A 27,441-nucleotide genomic window follows, 5' to 3' on the forward strand; every position below is an offset into this window, starting at 1 on the left:
TCTATATCTTCAGAGATTTTAGAAATATGATAGAGTTGTCACAGCTAAGCATTTCAAAGGAAAATAAGCAGTGAGGAGTGAAGAAATGAAGTATGCTGTCTGCTGTGGTTTATAACATGAAAAAGAAATACGTTAGTCACGCTGAACTAATGGATATTTATCTCTCAAGGCTTTTCCACTGACCACTACAAAACTTGCCGCCAACACAGGAAAGCTTTGATTTAAAACAAACAACAACGAAAAACTTTCCTAAGGATATCTTCCTTGATCCCTTTCTTTTAGGCAGTATAAAGGTGTGAGTGAGTGGTACAGGGAAGGTTCTCAGCTAGTGTGAGTTCTACCAACAGATCTAGAGTGACTGAAGACACTGTTCAAAGTAGTATTTCAGCTTTAAGATGCACCGAGCTCTAGTTCTTAGAGAGAACTGACTTCTACTGAGTACTCACTCTGTGAGCTATCTGCTTGAGACGCATGACAACGCTTGGAGTTGGGCTGGTATTACTCCCACTTTACAGATGAAAGGACCAAAGCTAAGTAAAATGTCCAGGGAGATGGCAAGTAAGAAGCAGAGCTGCTCTGGGCTCAGATCTGTCCAACTGCAGAGCCTTTGGCTTTTTCTCTATGCCAGGCTGGCCCTGCACACCACTAGGCTCTGATCTCCTAACTTCCTCAAACAATGGCATTATAAGGAACAAAGTCTTCTTTCAACTTGTCTTCCCTACAGGTTGCAAAGGGCAAGACAAGCTTTCCCCCATTGGACACAGTCCCTGCACCTAGCACAGTGCCTAGTAAGGTGTTTATCTATTGACTACACCAACCCCTATCTGCACCCATTCTTTCCTTATTCCACAAAGGTCTGGAAAAACATCAGACATAATAAGATGGGAGTGAACCTCATTCATTCACAGCCAGTCAAGGGCTTGCAGGTTTAGTCTAGAAAGCTCCTAGAGCAAACTATGCAAGTGCAGAAAAGAGAAAGGGATAGGACTGCTTAGAGCCCAAGATGTTAATGCCAATACTTAATGATAATATCTGCCCATCTCTGTGGTCCAGTTTTGTCCCCTTCCCAAGACTATATGTCCATCTGCCCGCCTACCAGCCCATGCTTAGAGATGCCTGACTTTTGAAGCCTGGCCCAAAGCATTCCAGTAGAACAGGCTCCACACTGGGGAGCTGGTAGTTGGTCCAGAAATGTGTGATAATGAGACTAAGAGTGTGCTGGCTGTATCAGCTGCCCAGGCCACGGGCTGTAGGCAGGAGAGTTCTGGGGCAGAAGTAAGACAGATGTCCCTTTCCTGACTCATTGTGCTTGTATGTGCGGGTGTGTGCATGCAGAGAAGACAGAAGTGTACGGAGTGGCAAAGAACTAAAAGCCCTTCAGTCAACAAAATCACAAGCCAAGGAGGTAGGGAAAGGTATTTTATGGGCTTGGCTGGAGGAGCTAATCGCAGTAACGGAAGAATCCCTCAGTTTTGTGAGGATGTAGCCCATTGTCATCTTGCCTCCCTCCCTTTTCCCTTCCTGCCTTAGGGTCAGGGTCCCAGGTCACCTCCAATCTTCCTGGGATTCATTGGCCATGGAGTTGTGTGAGACCAAACTGGAAAAGATGGCCCTTCTCGGTTCCACCGTGGCCATGCTTTTGATTTTGTTCAGCTTGTCCTGGGCCTGTTCGCATTTTCTCAGGCAAGGCCCACATAGATCCTTCTCCTCCACCAGATATAGGTTGTCCGACCTCTTGATGGAATCTATGAACGTATCTGACTCCTCTGCTTTGGGAAAGGGGTTTCGCTCTGTGTTGAGCTTTTTCAGCTTGGGGAGCTTGGAGATGTTGTTGGGGATGGTGCTCAGCAGGTTGTCATGGAGCCCCACCTCCTGGAGCTCCTTCAGAGCGCCTAGCGTGGTGGGCACGCGGTCCAGGTGGTTCAGACCGAAGTTCACAGTGCGGATATTCTTGAGCTGATTGAGCTCCACAGGCAGCCCATCGGTGGTCAGCCTGTTGTTGCTGACATTGAGGTAGATCAGAGAGGTCATCTGGCCGATGGACTTAGGGAGCTTGTCAATGTAGTTGCTGTGCAAGTCCAGCCACCGCAGGTTCTGGAACTTGGAGATTGAGTCAGGAATCTTCCTGATCATATTCCGGCTAAGGTTGAGCTCATCTACATCATTGAGTCGCAGAATACACTTGGGAAAGGTGGTAATTCCCATCTTGCTCAAGTCAAGGCGTTTCTTCCCATCAAATGTGATCTTGATACAATTCTTGGCCACGCTGAGGGTGATCTTTTTACCCTTGGGGCGTTTCCCGCCCTTGGCCATGTTCTTTTAGTAAGGGGGTATGTTTGAAGTATGTTGTTCTGATTGACTGGTGATCAGTTAGAGAAAAAAGTCACATGAAACTGCTAGAAGATAGACTCTGGTAAGAAGAGAAAAGATATTCAGTTAGGAGATGACATAAGGGTACTGGACTCCCCCCACATCATAATGCTTCACTTTCTAATGGTTTGAAAGGAGAGAAAGAGGGGAGTGGAGAGGAATTAGGTCATCAGCAGAAATATCCTAGCCGAAGATCTTCAGCAGTTGAATGCCCTCTTCAGACCTCAGTGCTCCCAGATGTAAAATGGGAGGTTCAGGGTTGGCCTGAAGGGTGCTCAACTCCCCTCTGGCTGTGCCATTCCCCGACTTAGGAATCTCTCCATTGTCCTGGACTTTCACATATTCCCCCTCCTGGGTGTGTGTGGGGAGGGTCGGGGGATAATGTCTTGGATATCTGCCATTTCCCAGACCCTCACTCAAATCTAGTCTTTTCTTAGAGTTATCCCACAAGTTCCTAGGGTGGGACTGCTGAGTTCTCAGAAGCAACATAGCCTGGATATAAGGGAATAAAGGTGGGAGTTAAGAATGACTTGTGTATTACACCCCTCCTCTCCTTCTGGACCCAGAGGAACTAGTCAGGCCTTGGCTACTATAACTGCAGTGCAAATAAAAGCAGCACAGAGAAGTCTTTGCTCAGCCCCCAGGTAGGAAAATGTGCCTACACCATGCCCATGAGCACGGAAGAGGGGGCCAGGGTGGAGCCTGGCAGAATTGAAGAGAATGCTGCCTTCTCTCACCTCCTACCCACCTTGTCTTCCTCCCCTCACACTCTTCACACTGAGATCCAGCTGTAGACACCTCTGCACCGATAGGTGTGATAACAGATTTCTGCCATCGGAGAAGTAGAACGTACAGAGTGGCGGGTAGTTTCTGGCCTCACAGTGCTTGCTTAGAAGTCCAGTTCTACCATAAATAATTTGCTTAAATTTTCAGTGCCTCGATTTCCTTATTTGTGAAAACAGCTCCCATTTAGGACTCTAAGGGAGTGTAAATTATCTAAACTATAAAGCGCTTGCAGCAGTGTCTGGCACATAGTAAATGCTGGATAATGTTAACTATTAAACGTTACTATCAGGAACTTTGCACATATTGATTTTAATCTTCAACAATCCAGCAAGATCCACAGGCTTATCTCCACTATAAAGAGAAGAAGACCGAGGCTCAGGAGTGAGGAAGGTCTACAGTCAAGAGGAGGATGCAAGCGGCCTGCCTGTTCTAGAGGCTCTTTTCTTTTCTACAGCTTGGTGTCTCTTGCTTGCTGATATGCTATTTCGGACCAAGCTCCCACTCTGGACAGAAGCGTGCTGTCAGGAGATAAATGCTCGCACTGCTTCCTCCATCTCCCAGTAGGGATGGGTGGGAGAGGTGCTCTGCGCTTTCTCTACTTCATCATCCAGGCCCTTTATCAGGAACCATGTTTGTGTAACACATGGAGCACCAGCAGTCAGGCTGTGTGAGCCTAGTATCACATGTTTTCCTTGTACAGTAATCCTCAGTGCCAAAGGCAAGTAGGTAGAAATGCCTCCCACATGCTTATTATAAATCCTGCTCTTGCCACTCCTGGCTGAAGGTTTGAGGATTCCACCCTATGCAAGTCCTACTGGATCAGAGCCTCCTGAGATGGATGTAACCCTCCACAATAGTCCGATGAGAGTATTCTCAGCTCTCAGCCGCATTGATGTTCTTTGGAGCGGGCCTCGTAAGCTGAACCTATTCTTTAGAAACAGTGAACCGACCACATTCAGGCATGATTGGCTGGTTACCAAAGACAGTACTGTGTTCACCAGTATTGAAATATCTGTATTACACAGCTGTGTGGAACCAGATGGGGCAAAGCTGTTTAAAAATGAAAGCTGGGGTTCCAGTCACAGTTAAGATGGAGTAAGTGCGCTCTGCCCGTCTCACCCACTGAATGCGGCAAAAGGCCCAAGGACTCTGAAGATAAATGGTATAAGGCAGATTGGAGAAGTAACTCAAAGTAAGACCAACTTTGCACCAGTGATGACAGATTTCCAACAAAAACCTCCCTCATTGGCCAAGGACAGGGAGACGGGGCCTTTTAGGGTCAGGGTGAGGGAGATCCCTGTTTTTCTATTCATCTTTTCCATTCTCTTCTGCCTCAGCCCCAGGCAATCCTGTATCACTCGAGTCAGGCATGCAGGCACTTAAAACTCTAAACAGGGAGAACCATTGTCTTTGACCAAACTGTTGTTCCAAGTGTTTGGAAGTTTGCTTTTTTTCTCTCTATCCCACTGCTACTTGGCCCTGGAGAGAGAAATTGTGACAGGAAGTACACAACAGATTTAGAAAACAAGTTCCCTGGATTTCTAGCCAGAAGACCAAGGAGGGGAGGGCAACTCCTGGGAACCACAAAGTGTTGGGGAGATTGCAAAGAGGAGAGAGTTTAATAAAGTTGTATATGAACTCCAGGATATACACCCTGAGCTGCCCACGAATAGACCAAACCCTGAACAGGGTCTTGAGTACCTACTCCCAAACCCTGAACCCAAAGGCTTTGTGAATTGAGCACTGTGCAGGTTTCAGACTGGTGCCTGGATAGCAACATGAAGGGCTGATTCGAATAGTACTGTAAATTCTTTGCAAACTGAATGGACATTATAAACGTAGTCTACAGAATCTACAGAAGGTTTGCCAGAACTTGTAGCCTGTGACTACCTGCTCAAAATATACATGTATATATCAATATAGATATAAAGATACATCCTAGAAGAAGAAGAAGAGGATAAAGGCTTGTGGTGCAGAAAAATATTTGAAGGAAAAATGGGTAAAAACTTCCAAAAGTTGGTGAGAGACATAAAAACTACAGATTCAAGAAGCTCAGTGAACTGCAAACAGATTAAATAAACTCAAAGAAATCCACATTCAGATGTTATCAAACTGCTCATAATAAAAGCAAAAATTAAAGAAAAAAACAACACGTTGCCTACAGGGGAACAGCATACAAATTATTACAGGTTTCTCACTAGAAACTGTGAAGGCCAGAGGTACTGGAAAAATATTTTTAAAATAATGCTGAAAAAAAAGAACTGTCAGCCAGACAGTAAATAAAAACATCCTTTATGAATGAAGGCAAAATAGACATTCTTAGATAAATGAAAAATAAAAAGATTTGCCACTAGTTGAGCTGCTATCGAAGAAATGATAAAAGAAGTCTTTAGATGAAAGGGAAACAATACTAGAGGGAAGCTTGGACCTTGAGAATAAGGGAAGAGCAATGGAAATGTAAATATGTGGTAGATATAATAGGCTGTTTTTCTCCTCTTAAAATCTTTAAAATACGAATGATGGTTGAAAGCAAAAATTATACCTGTCAATGTATGTAGATGGAATACATATGACAACTACAACGTAATGGGGGAAGTTAATGACACCTATAAGGTAGGTAAGATTTTTACATTGCTTTGGAAGTGGTAAAATGTTAATTCTAAGTAGGCTGTAGAAAGATAAGTATGTATATTTTAGTCTCCAGAGCAATCGGAATGGATAGTTTTCAGAATGGATTATAAAAGAAAACCAATTATATGCCCTCTATAAGAAAAACACTTTAAATAAACAAAAGTAAGTTAAACTAAAAGAATGGAAAAAGATGTACTTAACAGGAGAGCTTTAATATAGATGAAGCAAAAAATGATAACATTGAAAGAAAAAATGGGCAAATATACAATTAGAGTTGGAGCTATCAATACTTCTCTCTCAGTAATCAATAGGACTAGAGAGAAAATCAGCAAGGAATGGGGTTTCTCAACCTTGGCTCTGTTGATATTTTGGGCTAGATAATTCTTTGCTGTTGGCAGGGATGGGGTGGTGATGGGGGAAAGGCCTGTCCTGTGCATTGCAGGATGTTTAGCAGCGGAAAGTAAGAATATTCTACCCACTAAATGCCAGTGGCTCTCCACTAGTTGAACAACCAGTAATGTTTCTAAACATTGCCAACTGTCCACTGAGGGGCAAAATTGCCAGATGAGAACCATTGATAAAGAACTGGACGTTACCACCAACCAGTGGGATCTAATTGACATTTATAAAACACTCTACCCAGCAACAGAATACACATTCTTTTCAAGTACACATGGAACATTCACAAATATAGACTACATTCGTGGTCATGAAACAAATCTTAACAAATATAAATGAATTGAAATCATATAAAGAATATTCTCTAAAAATAATGGAATTAAGTTAGAAGTCAATATCAGAATAACTAGAAAATCTCCAAATAGTTAACAATTAAACAGCATATTCATAAATACTCCATGAGTCAAAGAAATCTCAAGGGAAATTAGGAAATATTTTGAACTGAATATAAAAATAGGACATATTAAAACTTACAGTATGCAACTAAAGCAGTGATTAGAGGAAAATTTATAGCGTTAAACATTCATACTAGGAATATTTAAAAAAATAAGAAAGGTCTCAAATCAATAACAGACTTTTACATTAAATAAAGTAGTAAAGAAGAGTAAAATAAACCTAAAGGATGCACAAAAAGGAAATAGTAAAGATGAGCAGAAATCAATAAAATTAAAAGGATAAAGACAATAGAGAAAATCAGTGATATTAAAAGCTTGTTCACTGAAAGGTTTAATAAAATTGATAAATATCTAGCCAGACTGACAATGAAATAAAAAAAAAAAGAGGGATTTCCCTGGTAGCGCAGTGGTTAAGAATCCACTTGCCAATGCAGGGAACACGGGTTTGAGCCCTGGTCCGGGAAGATCCCACATGCTGCGGAGCAACTAAGCCTGTGCACCACAAATACTGAGCCTGCGCTCTAGAGCCCGTGAGCCACAACTACTGAGCCCACATGCCACACCTTCTGAAGCCCATGCACCTAGAGCCCGTGCTCCGCAACAAGAAAAGCCATCGCAATGAGAAGCCCGTGCACTGCAACGAAGAGTAGCCCCCGCTCGCCGAAACTAGAGAAAGCCCACGTGCAGCAACAAAGACCCAACGCAGCCAAAAATAAGTTAATTAATTAATTTTTTAAAATAGTGCTGCTATGTGTACGATTTTAAAAAAAAAGAGGAGACACAAATTATGAATATCAATAATTAAAGAGAGGATAGGACTGAAAACCCATAGACATTAAAAGGATAATAAAGGAATAGTACAAACAACTTTAGAGAAAAACTTAGATGAAATCGACTGTAAACTATAAAATCTCACCCATGAAGAAATAGACAACCCTTAAAGACCTATAGTTATTAAAGAGACTGAATTCACAGTTGAAAAGCTTCCCAAAAAACCCTCCAGGCTCAGATGGTTTTATTGGCAAATTCCACCAAACATTTAAAGATAACAACACCAATTTTACACCAACTTTTTCAGAAATAGAAGAGGGAGCAATTCCTAACTTGTTTTCTGAGGCCGGCATTACCCTGATACTAAAATCACACAGAGACAATACAAAGAAAGAAAACGACAGACCAATATCCCTCATGAAAATGAACATAAAAATTCTCAACAAAATATTAGCAAATTGGGCTTCCCTGGTGGCGCAGTGGTTGAGAGTCCGCCTGCTGATGCAGGGGACACGGGTTCGTGCCCCGGTCTGGGAAGATCCCACATGCTGCGGAGTGGCTGGGCCCGTGAGCCATGGCTGCTGAGCCTGCGTGTCCGGAGCCTGTGCTCTGCACCAGGAGAGGCCACAACAGTGAGAGGCTCGCGTACCGCAAAAAAAAAAAAAAAAATTAGCAAATTGAATCCACCAGTATATAAAAAGAATAATACATGACATCCAAGTAGAAATGCAAGGTTGATTCAGTATTCAGAAAGCAAAGTAATATAGCACATTAACAGACTAAAAAGAAAAACATACATGATCATATCTATGCTGAAAAAACGTAACAAAACTTAACATTTATTCATGAAAAAACTCTCAGCAAACAAGTAATCCAGTTTATCTTCCTTAACCTGATAGAGGACCCCCACAAAAAAAGAAAAACCCTATAGTTAATATAATCGGTGACAGACTGAATGCTTTCTCCGCTAAGTTTGAGAACAAGGCAAGAAGGTAAACTCTCACTATTCCTATTAACACTATATTGGAAATTCTAGCCAGTGTAATAATGCTTTTATTTAATAAAAAAGGCATAGAGATAGGAAAGAATGAAATAAAACTGTCCTTCTCACAGATGAGCTGCTTGTCCAGGTAGAGAATCCTACAGAGTTTAAAAGACATTCTTGGAACTAACTAGTGAGTTTAGCAAGGTTGTAGGATACACGTTTACACACAAAAAACTCCACTGAATTTCTGTATACTAGCAATGAGCTATTGGAAACTGAAATTTGAGAAATAATAATGCTCCAAAGAAATTTAAACACTTGTATATTTCACGTAAGTAAAAAAAAAAGTGCAGGATTTCTGTGATGAAAATTGCAAAACACTGATGAAACAAAGCAAAGAAGATCTAAACAAATGGAGAAACATACCATTCATGAGCTGAAAAACTTAATGTAGTTAAGTTGTAAACTCATCCCAGATTGGTCTAAAGATCAATGTGATTCCAATAAAGATTCCAGCAGGATTATTTGTATGTATGAATAAACAGATTCTAAAATTTATATTGAAAGGAAAAGGAGCTAGAAATTCAGAACAATTTTGAAAAAGAAACAAAGTTGGAGGATTCATGCTTCCTGATTTTAAAACTTATCATGTAATTACAAAATGTGGTATGGATGAAGGGATAGTATATTGATCAGTGGAATAGAAAACAGAGTCCAGAACTAGATCCATATAAATATGTTCAAAATGGTCAATTGTTTTTTGACAAAAGTTCAAGAGAAATTCAATGGAGAAACAACAGACTTTTCAACAAATTGTGTTGAAACAATTGATTATCCAATATGCAAAAAAATTGAATCTCGAACTGATGAAATTAAGTCTAACTCAAAATGGATCATAGGTATGTAAAATGTAAAACCATAAAACTTTTGAAAGAAAACGAAGGAGAAGGTTTTCATGACCTTGAATTTGGCAAAAGTACAACCCGTAAGAGAAAATATTGACAAATTGAACTTCAACAAAATTTGAAATTTTTGCTCTGTAAAACAAACAAAAATTCATATCCAACAAAGGACTAGTATTCAGAATCTATAAAGAACTCAAGGTCAACAGTAAGAAAGAAGACAATACAAAAAAAAAAAAAATGCCCAAGGGATTTAATGAGGCATTTCACCATAGAAGTTATATGAGTGGCCAGTAAGCCCACAAAACCACAAAGCATTGCTCAGTTATCATTAGTCACTAGGGAAATGCAGATGAAAATCACAGATACCACTGCACAGTTACTAAAATGCCTAAAACAAAACAAAACATAAAAACCAATAATACAAAGATTTGGCAAGGGTGTGGAGCAACTAGAATGCTCATATATTGTTACTGGGGGTTCAGAATGGTACAATCACTGTGAAAAAGTTTGGCAATTTCTGATAAAATTAACTGTATACTTATCATATGATCCAGCATTCCCCCAGCTAGGTATTTACCCTCCAAAAAAACTAAAACCTCATGTTCACACAAAAACTTGTGTTTATAGCTGCTCTCTTCATAATTGCCAAAAACAGAAATAAAAAACCTGAAGGTCTTTCAGTGGATGGATAAGAAATTGTGGCTTATCCTTATAATGGATACTATTAAACATAAAGAGAACAAATCTATTGATACATGCAACAACTTGGATGACTCTCAAAAGCATCTTGCTGAGTAAAAGAAGACAGTCTTAAAAGTCTGCATCATGAATGATTCCGTTTATACAACATTCTGGAAAAGTCACAACCATAGGTACAGAAACTAGATCAGTGGTTGCCAGGGAATAGGGATGGGGAAGGTTTGACAACAACAGAGCAGCACAAGTGACTTTTCTGGGGTGTTGGAACTGCCTGTACCTTGACTGTGGTGGTGGTTACGTGAAGCTGTACATGTTAGAGCTCAGAGAACTGTATACAAAAGAAGCAACTTTGCTGTAGGTAAATTTAAATTTTTTAAAAAACTTAAAAATATTTGGGACTCCATAGTCTATTTCTGTCATTCTCAGCCTGGCTTGGAAGTCTGTGACTTTTTCATGCCCCGACTCAGGCTTGTTTTGCCCTGTGAAGGGCATCCACACGTGTATCATGTGGGCACTGCTGGGTATGTATACGTGTCTACCATGTGTATGTACACGCACACTGCGGGGTACAGCTATGCACAAGGTGACATATCAGAAAAACGGTCCTACTGCACTTGAGTTAGAATCTTAATTTAAAAAAATATGGACTGAGATCAGGGGAGCCTGAGTTCTGATCATGTTTATCAATGATTTCTCATGGTAAGGTTGCCAGACTTAGCAAATAAAATTGCAAGATGCCCAGTTAAATTTGAGCTTCAGATAAACAGTGGGTAGTTTTGAGTATACGTATATCCCAAATATTGCATAGTTCTGTATTTTATTTGACAGCTCTATCCCATGGATCTGAAAAAGTAGTAAAGTTTCCTTTGTCCATGATCCTTGTTAGTTCTTTGGGACTAATTTAAGCCAACTCCATGTGCTTATTCCTGCATTCATTCATTCATTTGTACACTCAATTCAGTAAGTATATCGAGAGCCTACTAGGTACCAAGCCTGTGTGTTATTTATACAGGTGAACAGTAAATGGGGCCAGTCTCTAAGCTCAGAGAGCTAAAATCTAGGTTGTTACTGATTCTGGCGGCCAAATTCCGAGTCCCAAAAAACCTAGGCTGTCTTTTGTATTTCTTGTATTTAAGATAAAGTTCAGCTGAGGGAGGACAGACACATCAAGTATGGGCAGAAGGGCCTAGATGGGAAGGATGCTTCCAGTAGACTGGAGATCCAGCCAGGTGAGCCCAGCTGTGCCTGGTCCCCCACAGCCCTCCCATGGTAAGAAGCCCTCCCTTCTCTGATGACTGATGGGGAGGAAGCAGCATGGGGCTGTCCACAGGGACTGCTCCATTAAGGAGCTTCTCCCCACCAGGTCCTCTGGCTCAGCCTGCTCATTCATTCATCACCTGCAGGCAAAGTAGGGGCTGGCTGGGATAAGCAGCTCCCCTCCTCCTCAGTGCATCTGGGCCCCCAGACAGCCCCGGGCCAGATGAAGCATCCCACCCTCTTCATGCTTCTCCTCAGGGCCGCTTTACCTGGCTGGGACCCTTGCTTTTGGTTGTGGAGGGCAGGGTGTGTTGCTCAGGGTCCATTCTGACCCCTCTAAGCTGTGAGAACCACTAGAAGCAGACCAGTGCCGGGAGCCCCCAAAGCCCAGGGACTCCCCTTTTCTTATACAGCTCTGAACGGTCGGCATCCTGCCCAGGTCTGCCCGTTGGGTAGGAGAGTAAGTATTGGCAAAAGAAGTGTGAAACTGATGATCTTTCAATACAACTAAATCTGATTAGATGAACTGTTATTATCAATTCATAGCATCCTCAAATATCAGCGTGGGATCAGTCCACACCAGGGAAGCTGGCAACTATAGAGAGAAAGAAATGTCAATAGATAATCAGATAGATGGATAGGTAGATAAATGAACAGACAGATAGATGGGTAGTCAAATAATAGATTTCATTTCACATGAACAGCTTGGAAACCCAAATATGAGAAGTTTCTAAATGTACTTTTTGTCTTGTACAATTGGTTTTTATACTTTAGGAAAACTGGACCAGTTGGTTTGACTTTAATTTCTAATTACTTTTTCTGTCTAGTCATTGTGAATCAAACAGCATGGTGGGACACCCCATGGATATCTAAATTAAAAATGTAACGGCAACTTATATTTTAATGCCTTCAGAATATTTGCAAGCATTTTCAGCTGTAAGATCATTATCTGCACTATGATACTAGAATTTATCTGATGCTTCACACTCAAGAGTGCCACCAGGGAAGCCCTCATGTATATTTTTAAGACTGACTTTGTTTATATATATCTGATATCTTTAAACATCTTGCTAACACAATCTCACAATAATTACTTCACCCTTTTCACCGATGCATTGAGACCAGGATAGACATATTGTACAACTGAAACCCCCAAAGTCACCGTCAATATTTGGGACTAACTTAATAACAAGCTTTCTGCCATGTGGATGAGAAATGTCTTTTGCTTGTGGGACATCTCTTAAGGGGAAGTAATGCAAACTTCCCTCAGTGAAGTCGCTCATTCAAACGTCATTATTCTTTCTCCCAACTCTCATAAGACCCATTCACTAGATATGTAAGGGGAGAGCCTCGCCTCTGCTGTGACTTCCCATGAGCCTTCAGATCACTCCCTGTGCCCTCCACCCCTTCCCAGAATGAGCTGTTCGTTCATGTGAAAAGCCCTGTGGCAGGTGGAGACGTGAGTGGTCACTGCGGGGCTCTCTGTTGAGTGGTTGTGTCTAGAAGCTCTGCCAGACCTCTAAAACAGGCACGAATGTTCAACTCAGGCATCGTCTGAACTGGAGGAAAGAATTACTGTTTGTCCAGCACCCACTCTGGGCCAGGAACTGTGTGCTCTACTACTTGCTTTACAATTTTGTGTGCTTTTTGGAGTATAGACTCACTGGAGGTATAACCATTAAGTGGTTTTATTTTTTCCACCTCTGCCCCCAGCTACATTATATCAAGCCCTGCTTTCCTGTGAGCAGAAGGACAGATTGCTAGGAAGGGGACAGACTAGAGGCAGAAAGATTTCTGTGTAGCTAACAGCAATACTGCCACCAGACACCTGGCAGAGATGATGGAGAGAATGACAGCAGGAGAGAGATGTGGACAGTGGGGGTGGAGTCTTACAGGGACCCCACAGTTATGGGGGTTTTCCGACATCAATTTTGGAAATGCTTCACAATGTCAAGAGCCACTTACTACTCTTCATTCAGGTGATATGTACCAAGGTAACTATTGCAAGCATGCTGCTGGACCATTTCTGTATCTCTAATCTCCATAGTAATTATGCAAAGTGTCAGTCCTATTTTTAATATAGGAGAATTGGGGCTCAAAGAAGTCAAGTGCCTTCCCCAAGTTCACAAGACAACACAGCTCAGCCAAACCTAGGCTACCTAGCTATTACACACCTACAAGCCTAGGTGTGTAATACCAAAGTTTGTGATCATCCCATTACACCATCCTGCCTCTCTTTTCCTTCTGTTGCCTTTTCTTTAGGCTTGTTGCCTGTTATCCCACTGTCCAGGGACCAACGTGTGGGGTGCTTGTTTTCATAGATATATATATGTGTGTATATCTGAATGTAGCTGAATAATACGGATTTTAAACGTATTTTACTAGCATTAGTGGAGTCATTTAAGTGTAAGAGCGTGGAGATTGACAAGGAGAGAAGGAGGTAGAGAGAGAGGAACAGTTTAAAGGGTACATGTAATGCCACCAGCCAGTTCATTTAATGGGCCTGTGCCCCAAGTGGGCGGTGATAGAGACAGGAATCTGTTGTTCCTCGGCCCCTCCAGTCCCCACGAGCCCCCATGGTGTGAGCTTCCTGTAAAGATGCAGGTTTTCGCCCAGCATGGCCCCAGAACCCTGGCCCACAGCATTCCCACGTGCCCACCAGAGAAGCCGGCCCTCTGCTGCCCTGGGCCGGTGTGGGGAGGCGGGGGGGAGGGCTGCCAGCTGTGCAGGGCCCTGAGAGGCTGTGTGCAGCCACCAGAAGTGTGATTTTCACAGCGTGGGCTCCCTTGGACACCTAACACTTGTAAGATGCACTTCCGCGGTTCCCAAACAGCAGGCCTTCTCCGAGTGTGGGTCCTACGATGCGCTCCACCCCCTACAGCCCCCAGCACACACATTCTCTCCGCCAGCCCTTAGAGGCCCTTCATGCCTCCTTCACACAGCAGGCGCCCTCCAGTTCACCATTTCATTCAGTCCTCACAGCTCTCCTCTGGGGTAGGAATATTCCTCCCACCCAAAGATAAGGACCTGGGGGTGGCGTGGGTGTAAAGTGATTTATCCAAGCTCACACCGCTCGCCTTACTCCAGGGCTTCTGGGTGGGATGTTCTTTCCATGACATCAGAGCTACAGCACACAGAGTGTCTGTGTGGAAATTATCAGGTTCACTTCATTTGGCAATTATCTGGTTAATTGGATCAACGCAGTGCTCAGGATCTTATGTTATGCGTGTGTACCTTCCTCTACCCCTAATATTGTGTACTTCTGCATCCTCAGCACCAGTGTGGGTCTGCACATGTGCTGCCTGGGAAGCCGTTATCTGTCAAACTGCCCTCTTCCCCCTGGCCGGTAATAAGAATTCAACTTTTATTTGGAGCAAAAGTTCCCAGGGGGTCACATGGCCCAATAACAAAAGATGATGGTTTCTTATTGGTTTAATAGCATCTGTTTTGTAATTCTGAAGGTACTCTGTTTAAATTGGATTTGTTAAAGGAACAGAAGGGAATAGGTGCCTTACAATTAAAATAAAATGTTAAGATTATTAGTTTAACAGACTAGAAACGCCTTGTTCATCAACCAACACATTCAAAGCACACAAGGCAACCTTGACACCCGGAAAACAAAGCACCAGAGTCAGTGCTGGCACCTTTAAACCCCAAGAGGTGAGCATTAATTCAATTTCAGTCACCGTGGTTTAAGCACTGCTATTGCCAGACGGACCCGATTGCATTCTCTCCTCACAGCCGTGGCTTCCATTGCAGATAAGGAAGCTGGGCTCAGAGAAGTGGCTTGGCAGGGCAAAAAGCGCAGCGGCTTTAGACCCACGTGGGTCGCCACCCAGCTCCCCATTTACTGTCGGGTGACCCTGAACAGTCTGTGGAGCCTCACTGAGCTTCAGCCCCGACTTCCGTAAATGGAATAACAAAAGTGGCTGCTTCTGAAGGGTGGCATGTGGGTGAGTGAGGGCCTCGGAGGACTTTGCTGTGACGGTGGGGGATGGAGTGCAGGGAGGAGCCACAGCTGGACAGGACAGCACAACTGGTGACAGTGGAGCCAGCACTCCAGGATTCCAACTGGGTAGAACCCTGATTCAGACACCACAGCCCAGCGTACTTACTTGCTGGGGCATTCCCACCTCCCAGGTGCAGACGTCAAATTACTTTATTTGGAGGACAAAGAGATATAGCTCCTTGGAGGCACAGAGCCACCCACGCACCCAGGATCGCAGAGTGGGGGGCATTTCTCAAGTGCCCAGTGATATGTGCATTCTTTCTGCACCACGACCCCATCTGGCCCCTGTGAGAACTTGCTGAGGGGTGGACATGGTGCAGACACAGGTGTCCCCAGCTGTGTGCACTGGCCAGCCCCGTGGTGCGGTACCCGCATTTGCTGTACAACAGTCCCTAGCTCTGAGGAAAGATTTGCTGTAAACCCGCCTACCAGTGAAGTTGTGAGATACCTTGAAGGGGAGCCCTGAGGATCATCTGTAAGGGAACAGCCAAACCTTCCCTGGCCCTTTGGAATTCATTTCTTCATCAGTAGTTCACATTGGATAACTACTATCAACGAGGCGCTGATTTATGCAGCAAACTAAATGAAGGCTCTGCTCACATCCTAAAAGGGAGATGAACCAAAGCAGACAAACCACACCAGGTGGCAAAGAGCACCAAGAACAGAAAGAACAGGGGCAAAAGAAATAAGAGAGAGGTGTTGGGAGATGTGGTCTTTTGAAGAGGTGACCAGGAAGGGCATCTTTGAACAGAAGACATCTGAGCAGAGATGGAAGGAAGTGAGGATGCAGGGAGGCAGGGAGGGGATTTCAGATAGAGGATGCTCCAGATGGAAAGGCTCTGTGACAGAGGGATGGGGAGGGACAGCATGAGGGTGGGAGAAGGAAGGAGGGAGGGAGAGAAGGAAGGAAGGGAGGCCAAAGACATGATTTTAAAAAAACAAAACCCAGGGCAGACATGATCTGGCATATTTTTCAAATGATACTTCAGCTGTTGTGAGAAGAATCTCCAGGGCGTGTCAAACCAAGGAGAGAAGGCCAGTCCCTACACTTCCCCCAGAGTGACCACAGACAGGGCCGTGCCCTCTCCTCTCTAATTTCTACCTGAGCCAGGAGGAAACCCGGCCCCGGGACAGCCCCATACTCTCCTGAGTCTCCGACAAGCTTGGCCATGCTAGAGAGTCAGGGGAGGGGGGCGTGGTACGCAGCCACTCTTGTTTCCCTCTAGAGATGTTCTCTCAGAACCAGCAAGCCCACCACTGCACTGAAACCTCTCGGTCAAGCACAGATGACTGTGATATAAAAACCACATAGCCTCTTACATATGGGTGACAGCAGTATGGTGCAATGTGTGTGTTTGTTTATTTAAACCTCAGCTAAACTTTCCCCCCATCCAGAGGTGAAGGGCATTGGAAGGACCATGGTCTCATTTTCAAAGGGATACTTTAGGTTAAAGAAAAAGGGTGCAAAAGGATGGTTTGGGGTTCTTTGTATGTAAGGCACCTGTCTTTCAAAAATGCTGTGACTTCTAATCCTTTTTCTGTAGAAATATTTTCTGAATTCACGTTTCCCTTTCCTCCTAGAGTCTTTATCAGGCTTATTTGAAGTTATTACTAAAACATTCAGGACTATCATTAAGAAGAAAGAACCCTTTTCGGGCGACTTTGGACAGATAGATACAACTTGCTAGGAATGAGGTGAACAAAGGCAACATAGCGGCCCACACTTTGTTTAGGACAGGGAAGCTCTTCAGCATTTTACAAATAGGGATATTACCCATGTATTAGCCACTCTGTCTGTTCCCTTCCTGTTGTGTGTAAAGTAACTCAATAGAAGACAGGCACTCGGACAGCAGGGAATGTGGAGGCTTTGAGGCCAATAGAACTGGGCTCCATCCCCACCTTCACTGCCAACCTGGTTTTAATCATGAGCTCAGTTTACTGATCTGCAAAATGGGTTAGAAAATTGCAGGTTGTTGTGAAGAGTAGATGAAGTGATGACTGTATGTTAAGTGACTGGTGTGCACTGGGTACTCAGTGAATGGTAATCTGGTTCCTGGCACCTTTATGATGGTAAATAATGCTGATAGAGTCACCAAACAGCACCATATTGATTGCCTCCCTCAAATTAGTAGCCCCGAGACACTCCCCACTGATCATTAATCCCAGATGTAGGATTTATGGAACAATCTTTGCTGATGCCCAAGCACAAAAGTCTTTGCAGCCTTTTAAACACAAATTATTAGTAATAATAGTGATAATAACAAAAGAAAAGAAATGTAACAGCAACTTGTAGATATGATAATACCTTTGTCCACTTTTAACCTCTAGAGCTTGCTAGAGCCCAGGCAACCCACTTGCTCATTCATTCATTCATTTGTTCAACAATTTGTACTCGAGTCATTCTACAGGTCAGGTCAGATGAGAAGATATGCAGTGAGCATGACAGACATGTTTCTCGTGAAACTCCTATTTTAGGAGGAAGCAAATCAAGCAAGAAAAACAAAACAAAAAGAGCCAAGATTATGTCAGGTGGTTTAAATGCTCTGCAAAGAATAAAACCTGATCATGTGAAAGGGAACACCCAGGGTCAGGAGAGAATGTTGATGGGGGCGGGGGGGACTAATTTAGACTGAGATAGATGGGGAAGTCCTCCCCCAGGTGAGGTTTGTGCTGAGACTTGAACACTAAGAGGCCATGTGGGAGGATTTGGGGAAGAACACCCCTAGAAAGGGGGATACCAAGTGCAAAGTCCTAACAGTGGGGAGAAAAAAGAGATGCGGGGGTGGCTGGAGCAGGGACAGCAAGGAGAGGGTCGAAGATGAAAACAGAGGACTTTATGGAAGGTACAATACGTTGCGTGCATTATCTCATTTAATTCATCCAGCCCACTTAACAGGTAACGCACCGAGCCCCAGAGCACATCCCTTGCCAAAGTCACATGCTAGTCAAGCACAGCCAGCCCTTGTCTGTGGGCTTCATTGCCACTTGGCTTATCCATGAAAGTTTGACTTGACAACGTCAAACTTTGGCTCTATGGGCCGACAAGGAAGCTCCTGACTCATCATGTTTTCCAGACGCTACCCTAAACTGAGCTAGATCCTGTGGGAACATTCATAGCAGCCCAGGTCAAGCCCCATCCTTAAGGCTCATCCCTCACTGAAAAGAAGGCACGCGTGTGTTATCTCACCCGGCTCTGGGGGTTGAGATGAGTTCTATTATGTGAGACAGGTAGAGAGCTTGAAAATTGAAAATTGGCAATGAATCCAACTGGCCATGAGCTGAAAGCTGGTGATGGTTGGTGCAGCTGGGTAGCCCATCATGCCCACTTGGAGGGGCGTGGTTCAGCTGCACGCCTCATGTTCTAAGAGTACCAGGGACCAGGAAATATCACCTAGCTTTGATGAAGACCCACCCAGATGATGGGTAGAGGGAAAGAGCATGAAGTCCTCCCCTTTCATCAGCGTTGCCAAGCGAAGAGCGGTGGGCAACAGTGGGAGACCCAAGAGGAAGCTGGCACCGCCAAGCACCAGGCCTTAAAGGTCAGTCTCTAGACAACAGTAGGGCTCAGGCAGGGGCAAAGAGTCCACTGAAGAGTGGACAGGGGCAGCCTCAGCTCCTCCCTTCCCCCTCCAGGCTGAGGCTCAAGCCCAGAGTCACCCCAGCTTGAAGACCAGTCAGAGCTGTGTCCCTCCCTAGTTGTATGACTTAGCACACGTTTCCTGACCTTTCTGACTCCCCATTTCTTCACAGGAGAGCTGGTCATCAGCACCTGGTTCACATAACAGCCATACGGTTTGTAAATGTATTGAGAACCTGCTATGTGCCAGACCATTTACAAATCAATTTAACACATTCAAATTAGGTTCCTGCCTTCAGACTGCGTATATGGATTATACTGACCACCTACTCTGGGCCAGGCATTTTAAAGACACTGTGAATAATTCTTACACCTGCCTGATCTATTTATTGTTTTTCATCCCCACTGGACAGACATGGTGCCTGAGGCTCAGAGAGGCCAAGTAGCTTGTCCAAAGTCACAAAGACTCAAAGTAGGGGCACCTACCTTTGCCTGTTGTGGAAATAGAGACGTGAGGCGTGATTCTAGTGTGTTCCATGAAGAATCCCTCCTTACAAGGCCCAGCCCAGCCTAGGACTCAGCCATTTGTTCGTGGGTTCCAGTGTTCAGGATCACTCGTAGAAATGGTTTGCCTCCAGACTTCTCAAAAGACAGACTGTGCTCCAAACCCCAGCACAGTCAGCAGAAGTCAAGTGAGGTCTGCTGAGGTTGCCTTCACAGGCTGCAGCCTCCTAACTGAACGAGCACTGCAGTTTCCTTAAAGGGATAACTGGGTGGGTGAGGAAGCAGTTCAAACACTAGTCTCCACCTGCTTGTGGAGCAGGAAACAACGTTCAAAGAGACTGAGACTTTGGAAAGATCATAAAGCATGACCCCAAAGCCCCACAGATTCCCACACTAACCTCCCAAGCTTGTCCATGGCCCAGGCGCCGGAGAACGCCCAGCTGGGTCCCCAGCTAGCTGCCCTTCCTGCCTGGGGCTCGGGGCCAGCTTCCTCCTCTCCTACATAATGAATTAGCTGGTGTCTGGGGTTTGTAAATAAAGCACACCAGGAGAACAGGCATTTCCAAAGTTGCTTACTCAAAAAGAGGAGAGAAAAAGAGTTTGAAGAGGTTGTAGTTTGGCAGAGTTAAAGTAAAATAAATGCAACCAGAGGAAAACTTACCCTGTTCCGCCGGTTCTTCCTCCTCAACTGTGAAACTTAGTCACCAGGCAACAAGAGACCTGGGACCTGGCATTAATTAGCATAATCTTGACGCCAGCCTGCAAGGTGAGAGAACACAGTGCCGAAAGGGTCTGCAGGACAGGGTCTGGGGTCCCTGGGGCTTGCACTGGGCTTCTTCCTGGCTTCCCCAAGCAGTGCCCTGGGGATTACAGTACCAGGACGGCTGCTTTCCATGGCGACCTCCAGAAGTAGACGTTGCTAACAGAGGGGAAAGAACCATGTTTGCCTCTTTGAAGGGACAAATGTCTTACTTCTGTAGCATTGAGTCCCATGAAATATCATTCGACTTCCTTGTAATTTGCCCCAGTATTCCTTTCTGCTCTTTGGTTTTTGAGAGGGCTGTCTTTTATCTATTTATTTGAATTTAATTATTTCTTGCAGTTTTCTTTACACCCTTTTCCCATGATTAGAGTGACTGTAATGCTCATAAAAATCAGACATTCAATAATGATTTTTTCTTAATTAATATTATGCCATTCAATGCTAGTATGTAGTTTCTAAACTCGACATTTTGAATGAACGTGCAATACTGATTCTGGTGGACTTTGCTTTTCCTGTTGTTTCCAATTTGGCACTATCATGAATAAGGCTGCAAGGAAGATATCTGGGCATTTATAGTCTTTTTGTTCAGTTTCTTTTCCTTTAAATTAAATTCCCAGAAATTGAGAAATTTGGCAAAAAGGATAAATGTTAAAATTATTTTGCAAATAATAAAATAACATTGTAGAACAATTAGAAAATACATATATAGAAACAAAAATATAAAAACACTCTAAATTGTATTACCCAGGTTGAATTTTTAAAATAAATTAAATAATTAGCAAATAAATATTTTGAAATGCAAACTTAACCCAAGCAATGAAAATTTTGGCGAGTACAAAAAAGCAAAATGAAAAAGTTTAAATTAAAAAATATAATAAATCATTAAATTAGAAATATAATTAACTATAAAATTTTTTAAATACATGACCACCACCATCCTATTTAATCTAAAATGAAAGAAAATAGATCATTTAATTTAGACAATAAATGGATTTAACATAATGAGCAAATGAAGATAACTAGAAAATTAAAAGTTACGTGAACTCCTACAACTTAGTGCATTTCTAATTAGAATATTCAAAAAGCACGTAATTTAAATTAGAAAATAAATAATCTGAAAGTCATAAAACACAAATAAGCAAAAATAAAATCAGTACATTAATGGAGAAAATACACAAGAAAAATACCTTTAAAAATTTTTTTAAGTTTTAAAAATTTTATTGAAGTATAGTTGATTTACAATGTTGTGTTAATTTCTTCTGTACAGCAAAGTGATTCAGTTATACATATATATATTCTTTTTCATATTTTTTTCCATTATGGTTTGTCACAGACTATTGAATATAGTTTCCTGTGCTATGCAGTATGACTTGGTTGTTTATGCATCCTATATGCATCCTATATATAATAGTTTGCCTCTGCTAACTCCAAACTCCCAGTCCTTCCCTTCCCTACCCACCTCCACCTTGGCAGCCACAGCTCTGCTCGCTATATCTGTGAATCTGTTTCTGTTTTGTAGATATGTTGATTTGGATCATATTTTAGATTCCCCATATAAGTGATATCATATGGTATTTGTCTTTCTCTTTCTGACTAACTTCGCTCAGTATGATAATCTGTAGGTCCATCCATGTTGCTTCAAATGGCATTATTTCATCCTTTTTGATGGCTGAGTAATATTCCATTGTATGTCTATACTACATCTTCTTAATCCATTCATCTGTCAGTAGACATTTTGTTTCCCTGTCTTGGCTATTGTAAATAGTGCTGCTGTGAGCATAGGGGTACATGTATCTTTTGGAATTATGATTTTGTTTGGGTATATGCCCAGGAGTGGGATTGCTGGATCATATGGCAACTCGGTTTTTAGTTTTTTGAGGAACCTCCATACTATTTTCCACAGTGGCTGGACCAATTTACATTCCCATCAACAGTGTAAGAGGATTCCCTTTTCTCCACACCCTCTCCAGCATTTGTTATTTGTAGACCTTTTAATGATGGCCATCCTGACTGGTGTGAGGTGGGTCCTCACTGTAGTTTTGATTTGCATTTCTCTAATAATTAGCAATGTTGAGCATCTCTTCATGTGCCTATTGGCCATCCGTATTTCTTTTTTGGAGAAATGTCTATTTAGGTCTTCTGCCCATTTTTCCATTCGGTTGTTTGTTTTTTTGTTGTTGAGTTGTATGAGCTGCTTGTTTATTTTGGATATTAAGCCCTTGATTGTATCGTTTGCAAATACTTTCTCCCATTCCGTAGGTTGTCTTTTCGTTTTGTTCATGGTTTCCTTTGCTGTGCAAAAGCTTGTAAGTTTGATTAGGTCCCACTTGTTTAGATAAATACATTTTAAAATACAGATATGTAAAACCTTATAAAAATTAAAGCCACTCAGTTTCAGCATCTAGAGGTAACTTTATGTTATATAAACGTCCAGACGTTTCATGCATCGGCAGCATCAGGTTTGTGGCATGGTTGTGCAGTAATAATCTGGTAATTTTGCTCATGTTCATTTCTAACTCCAAATGTACACAAGTTACCAATTTGTCAGGTAACTGCCCTCTAATCCAGCTCTGCCCACCCCACAGACTGCTTCCCCAGCATGCTCCCCCAGAGCCGCACCCAGGCAAGAGGCAGGGCAAGATGCTGGCCAGTACTTGCCCTGTCTTGAGACACAGCACAAACCATTAGTAGACACGTTTCTAGTTTGCCAGGATGAGTGAATTTTCTTCTCCTTGTGGTCTGTGTTTTCTTGACACCCATGGGTTACTCACTAACCCATTTCACCATGGCCTCATAACTGTTTTGCAAATAGAAAAGACACAGGAGAATTTAGAGAGGCATCAGGCTTTTTAAACATGTCCACTTTCGTTCAGGAGGCCCAGTTTCCCTGTGGGCCCTCCCTGGATGTCTGCGAGGTTACTCTCTTAGTGCCTAAGGACTAGCCATAGCCCGCTAGTTCCAGAGGTGAGGAGGAGGAGGATGGGCAGATCTCCCATCCCTTCCTGGGCTGAGAGGGTATAGCCTCCAGCCAGATGAGTCCCTTGGCAGAGACCCTTTTGGCCTGGACTAGCCCACCCTCTGAAGGCCCCTGGTAGGCTTCTCTGCCAGGCTCCCTAGGGAAGATGTGAGTTCCTGGGCTATGCCCTGGCTCACTCTGGGAGACAGGCTCAGCGTAGAGTGGAGGTGTCAGTCAGGTGGAGCTGGACCAAAGGGGCGGAGTCAAAGGCAAGACGCTGAGGCAAGCCATGGGCACTGAAGTAGGAGTAGGAAACGCCCCAAGGCCACGTGACGGCAGCACTCACGCTTCAGACCACTTCTAGGAGTTCAAGGACATAGATGTGATTTAAAGTGAAGCAGCGCAGATAAAAATCACCTCTCAAAATAGGGAAGAATTTGAACCCAGCCTAGCGGTTGACCACACACAAAGTTCAGCTTGAAGATAGTGCCCCATCTTTGGAAGTCATCCAGAGGAGTTTAGATACCTGTCTCGGGATGGGAGTGAGGTTGGTAAGATGTCCTCTGTGGGCCCACCGTGCTAGGCCACCTTCAGGTTAGACAGAGTGACCTACCTAGTCCTCAGTGACTTTGAACTCATCCATTCTTCTCCACACCATCCCTGGTTGCCCAGGGGCCTGGACTCTTGCCCCATAGACTCCATGGCAAACCCTGAGCTGACAGAGCAGGAGATCTGATTCACAGGTGGCACAGTTATTCTAAGATCTTACAGAGTGGTACTGGCAGAACAAAGCAGGTCTTGACCAGAAGCAAGTCTTCACTTTTACACCATACTCTTCTTCCTCCCAGAGTAAAAAGAAAATCAGCCCTGCTCTAGGATAGCGTCAACGTCAACTAGAACTGTGCCCATTGAGGGAGCCCTGTGTCCACACCTGTGCTAGCCTGTTCCAGACCTGTGGTTACACTTGCTCCCCAGCACTCCTGGGTCAGCCATGTTTGAAGGATGAGGTAACAGTAGTTCAGAGCAGTCAGGTGGTGGCGGCAGGATTTGAACCCAGGTTCTGGTGACTCCAAACCAGTGGTCTTTCCCATGCTGCCTCCCTTGGACCTTGGAAGGGCTTTAGAAAGCCAAGAGCCATCTCTGGCACCTTGTTTAATATAAAATTTACACTGTAATGGATAGTGCAGTGTGTCAGCTCTCAAAGAAATACTTTAATCACCAGATAGTTACAGAATTCACACAAACCACTCCAAGAGTTCTGTGATTGCCTTCAGAGGAACACGAATGTTTTTAAAAATTTTTTTCAAAGAGAACTCACCTTTGGTGAGGTGTCTGGATGCTGGCAATGGCGTTTTTTTTCTGATGGTAATGAAATGATAGATCTTCCTTGGAGCTCATGGCTGATGAAATGAGCAGTGGGGTGGTAAATGGCCTTTATCTTCCTCACACCATTCCGCCAGATGGCAGTGTCACAAAAGACCACGGATAAGATTCTAGAACTCTTTATGAAAAAGAAAAACAGAGGCTGTCTCGTTTCCTGGCTCTTAACGGGCATATCTTGCTCCCCTATTCCCCTTCCACTGTCAGATTTCTAAAATAAAGTAGCAAGTTTCGCAGGCTTTGCCATACCAACCCCACATCCTTGTAGCTCAGCCCCACATCCTCAGAAAGGCTCAGAACACGTTCTTTTCCGAGGTGGTCCACTTGGCTGTCTCCAGCCTGGGCTCCGTCCTCATTCACAACGTTCAAAGCAGTCTGCCTTCTGGAACTGGGGTGGTGGCGGGCTCACAGTCAGGGCGGGAAAGCCAAATCTTCACCTGAGCCTTTGCAAGCTAATGCAATAAATGGGACCATGTTTCTGCCTGTTTGTTGTTGTTACTGTCTGCCTGAATAAAATGGCCCAAAAGGATGATTTCTCTATTGGGGGGAAGAGGTGAATCCCAGCCAGGGAGTTGCTTTCTGTTTATGGGAAGTCTACCAAGGAAAGTATCGAATGAGGAAGGGTGGGGAGCCCGGAACAGATGATGTGACAGCACTGCTGTGATGGGAAGATGAAGAGTCGCTGCCCCTGCTGGGGCTCCCGGGCAGCCAGGCCTTGTCCACACGAATGCCTGAAGCACCCTGGTGCAGTCCCTGTGGGTGGAACGTCCCCGTGGGATGCATGTGGGGGCGGGGTCTGTGGGTTCCTGAGCAGGACTGAGGCAGAGGGCATGGCTGGAGAGAGGCAGGACTTGGTTTGGTTCAGTGGAACAGCCTGAACAAGAACCTGGTTTGGGGAGTAGAAGGGGAGTCTCAGGGAGACAGAGGGGGAAAGAAAACACAGCTAGAAAAGGAGCCAAGTGACCTCAGAGGCCGAGGAACTGGGCCCTACAATTCCTGCTGAGCGGAAGGGGCATTTCACATGGAGAAGGTTCCTTCCCACGCCCTCCCCAGCACTGCATCCTGTTACACTTTTACATTCTCCCCTACCACATGGGTCAAAAATGGTGTTTCTTTGGTTTGAATTGTGTTTCTTAATTGTATTTGTGGAAACATAAATCGGCACAGCCTCTTAAGAGGACAATTTGGCAATATGTAGCACACTTGAAAATTCTCATAGTTTTTACCCTAGTAGCACCATTGCCAGAAATGTATCTCATGGTTACACTCGCAAAGATTCAAGGCATGAAATCATCATGAGATGTAAGTCTCATAAGTCACAGAGATTTATGTCCGAAGATGATCACAGAAACATCATTTGTGAGGACAAAGCCCAGCACGGGGGAGGCTGCCATGAGTTCCCATCCATCTGTATGAGGGTGTCCTGCTGTTGTGGCCACAGGGCAAGGTGGGCCGCCTCCACCGTGCCATCAGGCCAGGGAAGCAGGGAGGAGACTCGCGCAGATAAGATGATCCCATATACCAAAAACATTTGTTTAAAAACTACTTGAGCATATAGACTGGTATATGGCTAAAACTCTCCTGGAGATTAACTGTGGATACTTCCTGAGTGGGAGCAGTGGTTTGTAGACTATTATTTTTATATTTCATGACCTTCCATATTGTTTGCTTTTCTTAACCACACACATATATTCACATGTGACATGTATTCACATGCATGTTGTACACATGGGCAAAGAAGGCCAAGACGCGGCTGTGAAAGCCCAGTGTGGGGTGTGAGGCCCCCGAGCCTGCTTCTGCACGGCTCTGGGACTCCTCGGGGCCATGCCTCAGGCAGCAGCGCATTCTGCCATTGCATAAGAGCAACAGGGATGGCAAGAACCCAGCCTTCAGTAGGGCAGCAAGGGGGTAGGGAGAGCTTGGGAAATAATCTTGCTGCCCTGGGAAGTCTGTGATTCTCCTGGGTGCCCTGGCGCCACGATGCCTCAGAAAGTTCCACCTCTTCCCTCATTCGTGCCTTGAGATATTTGGTCACCCCCATCATTTTCTGTCCCACAGGAGATACCCTGGCTCCGACAGGACCATGCTGCAGAAATGGCAGGTAAGTGACCCCTCAGAGGACGCTGGGTCCAAGGAAACCCTCTGGGAATGCAAATCAGCAAATAGCTCAGGCCCCTGAGATGAAGAGAGAAAGCATGTGGATGGATCAGGAGGGATCTTGTTTTTTGTTTTGTTTTGTTTTCATTTTATTGCTCTTTATTTTATTCTTTATTTTTCTCGGCCACGCCACGCGGCGTGTGGGATCTTAGTTCCCTGACCAGGAGTCAAACCAGCACCCCCAGCATTGGAAGGTGGAGTCTTAACCACTGGGCCGCCAGGGAGGTCCCAGGATCTTGTTTTTTTAATTTGTTAAAATGTCCCATATATTTCCCTGAAAAGATCTCACTGATTAAAGGCGATTCTTGACTCAGAGCTGGGGAGTGAGAGAGAGAGAGAGAGAGAGAGAGAGAGAGAGTGTGTGTGTGTGTGTATGTGTACACAAACCCTGTATACACACACACACACACACACACACATACGCTCCTTCAGTGAAGGTGTATGTGTATAAATGAACACACAGCTCAGGAAGGCACAGCATTCACTTCTTGTCCTGGGAAGTCACATGTGGCTCCCAGACTGGATGAGCTGACATTCAGCCTTGGGTTCTCAGTGGAAGGAAAGGACCCCAAGAGAGCTAGCCTTACAGATCACATAGCAACAGGAAAGTAACTCTTGGTCACTCAGGTCCAAAATCCTTTCCCAAGGATCAGGCCAAGGAAAGGAGAGACTGCAGCATGCAGGTCCCATCAGAGATGATGGCTGCACTGGCTGCTCGTTCACCAGTTGGCCTTGATGAATTTTTCCAAAATGCAGTCCCTGTCTCCACCTGTGACATCTTTAAGCAGAGGGCCCTAAGAGTGAGTGTTTTCCAAACACGCACAGTCAGGGGAAAGA

The 27,441-nt window shown here is 44.1% G+C and overlaps 2 protein-coding genes across 6 annotated transcripts in view; one reads left to right on the forward strand and one right to left on the reverse strand.

Moving 5' to 3' along the window:
- The window catches only part of WDFY4 (WDFY family member 4), a 271,838-nt gene that overhangs the window by 207,898 nt on the left and 36,499 nt on the right, over positions 1 to 27,441 (forward strand). For all 5 annotated transcript variants that reach the window (XR_003002427.1, XM_024739045.1, XM_024739044.1 and 2 more), the window contains one exon: positions 26,506 to 26,548. Coding sequence is in view for 4 of the 5 variants with exons in the window: in XM_024739045.1 (XP_024594813.1) it covers positions 26,506 to 26,548 (43 nt within the window). In the remaining variant the exon portion in view is untranslated. The remainder of the gene's footprint in view (positions 1 to 26,505; positions 26,549 to 27,441) is intronic.
- LRRC18 (leucine rich repeat containing 18) lies at positions 1,407 to 24,477 on the reverse strand. Its single transcript, XM_024739048.1, has 3 exons — positions 24,386 to 24,477; positions 20,010 to 20,107; positions 1,407 to 2,410 (listed from the first exon to the last, which is right to left on the reverse strand). Exon 3 carries the CDS (start codon positions 2,311 to 2,313, stop codon positions 1,546 to 1,548), a length of 768 nt encoding a protein of 255 aa, XP_024594816.1. The 5' UTR covers positions 2,314 to 2,410; positions 20,010 to 20,107; positions 24,386 to 24,477; the 3' UTR covers positions 1,407 to 1,545.

The sequence above is a fragment of the Neophocaena asiaeorientalis genome, unplaced genomic scaffold (assembly GCF_003031525.2).
Source record: "Neophocaena asiaeorientalis asiaeorientalis breed wild unplaced genomic scaffold, Neophocaena_asiaeorientalis_V1.1 scaffold202, whole genome shotgun sequence".
In the NCBI taxonomy this organism is placed as follows: domain Eukaryota; kingdom Metazoa; phylum Chordata; class Mammalia; order Artiodactyla; family Phocoenidae; genus Neophocaena; species Neophocaena asiaeorientalis.

Bases quoted from the DNA above. Each gene is read 5' to 3' on its own strand.
- LRRC18 (XM_024739048.1), bottom strand. From the start codon at position 2,313: ATGGCCAAGGGCGGGAAACGCCCCAAGGGTAAAAAGATCACCCTCAGC.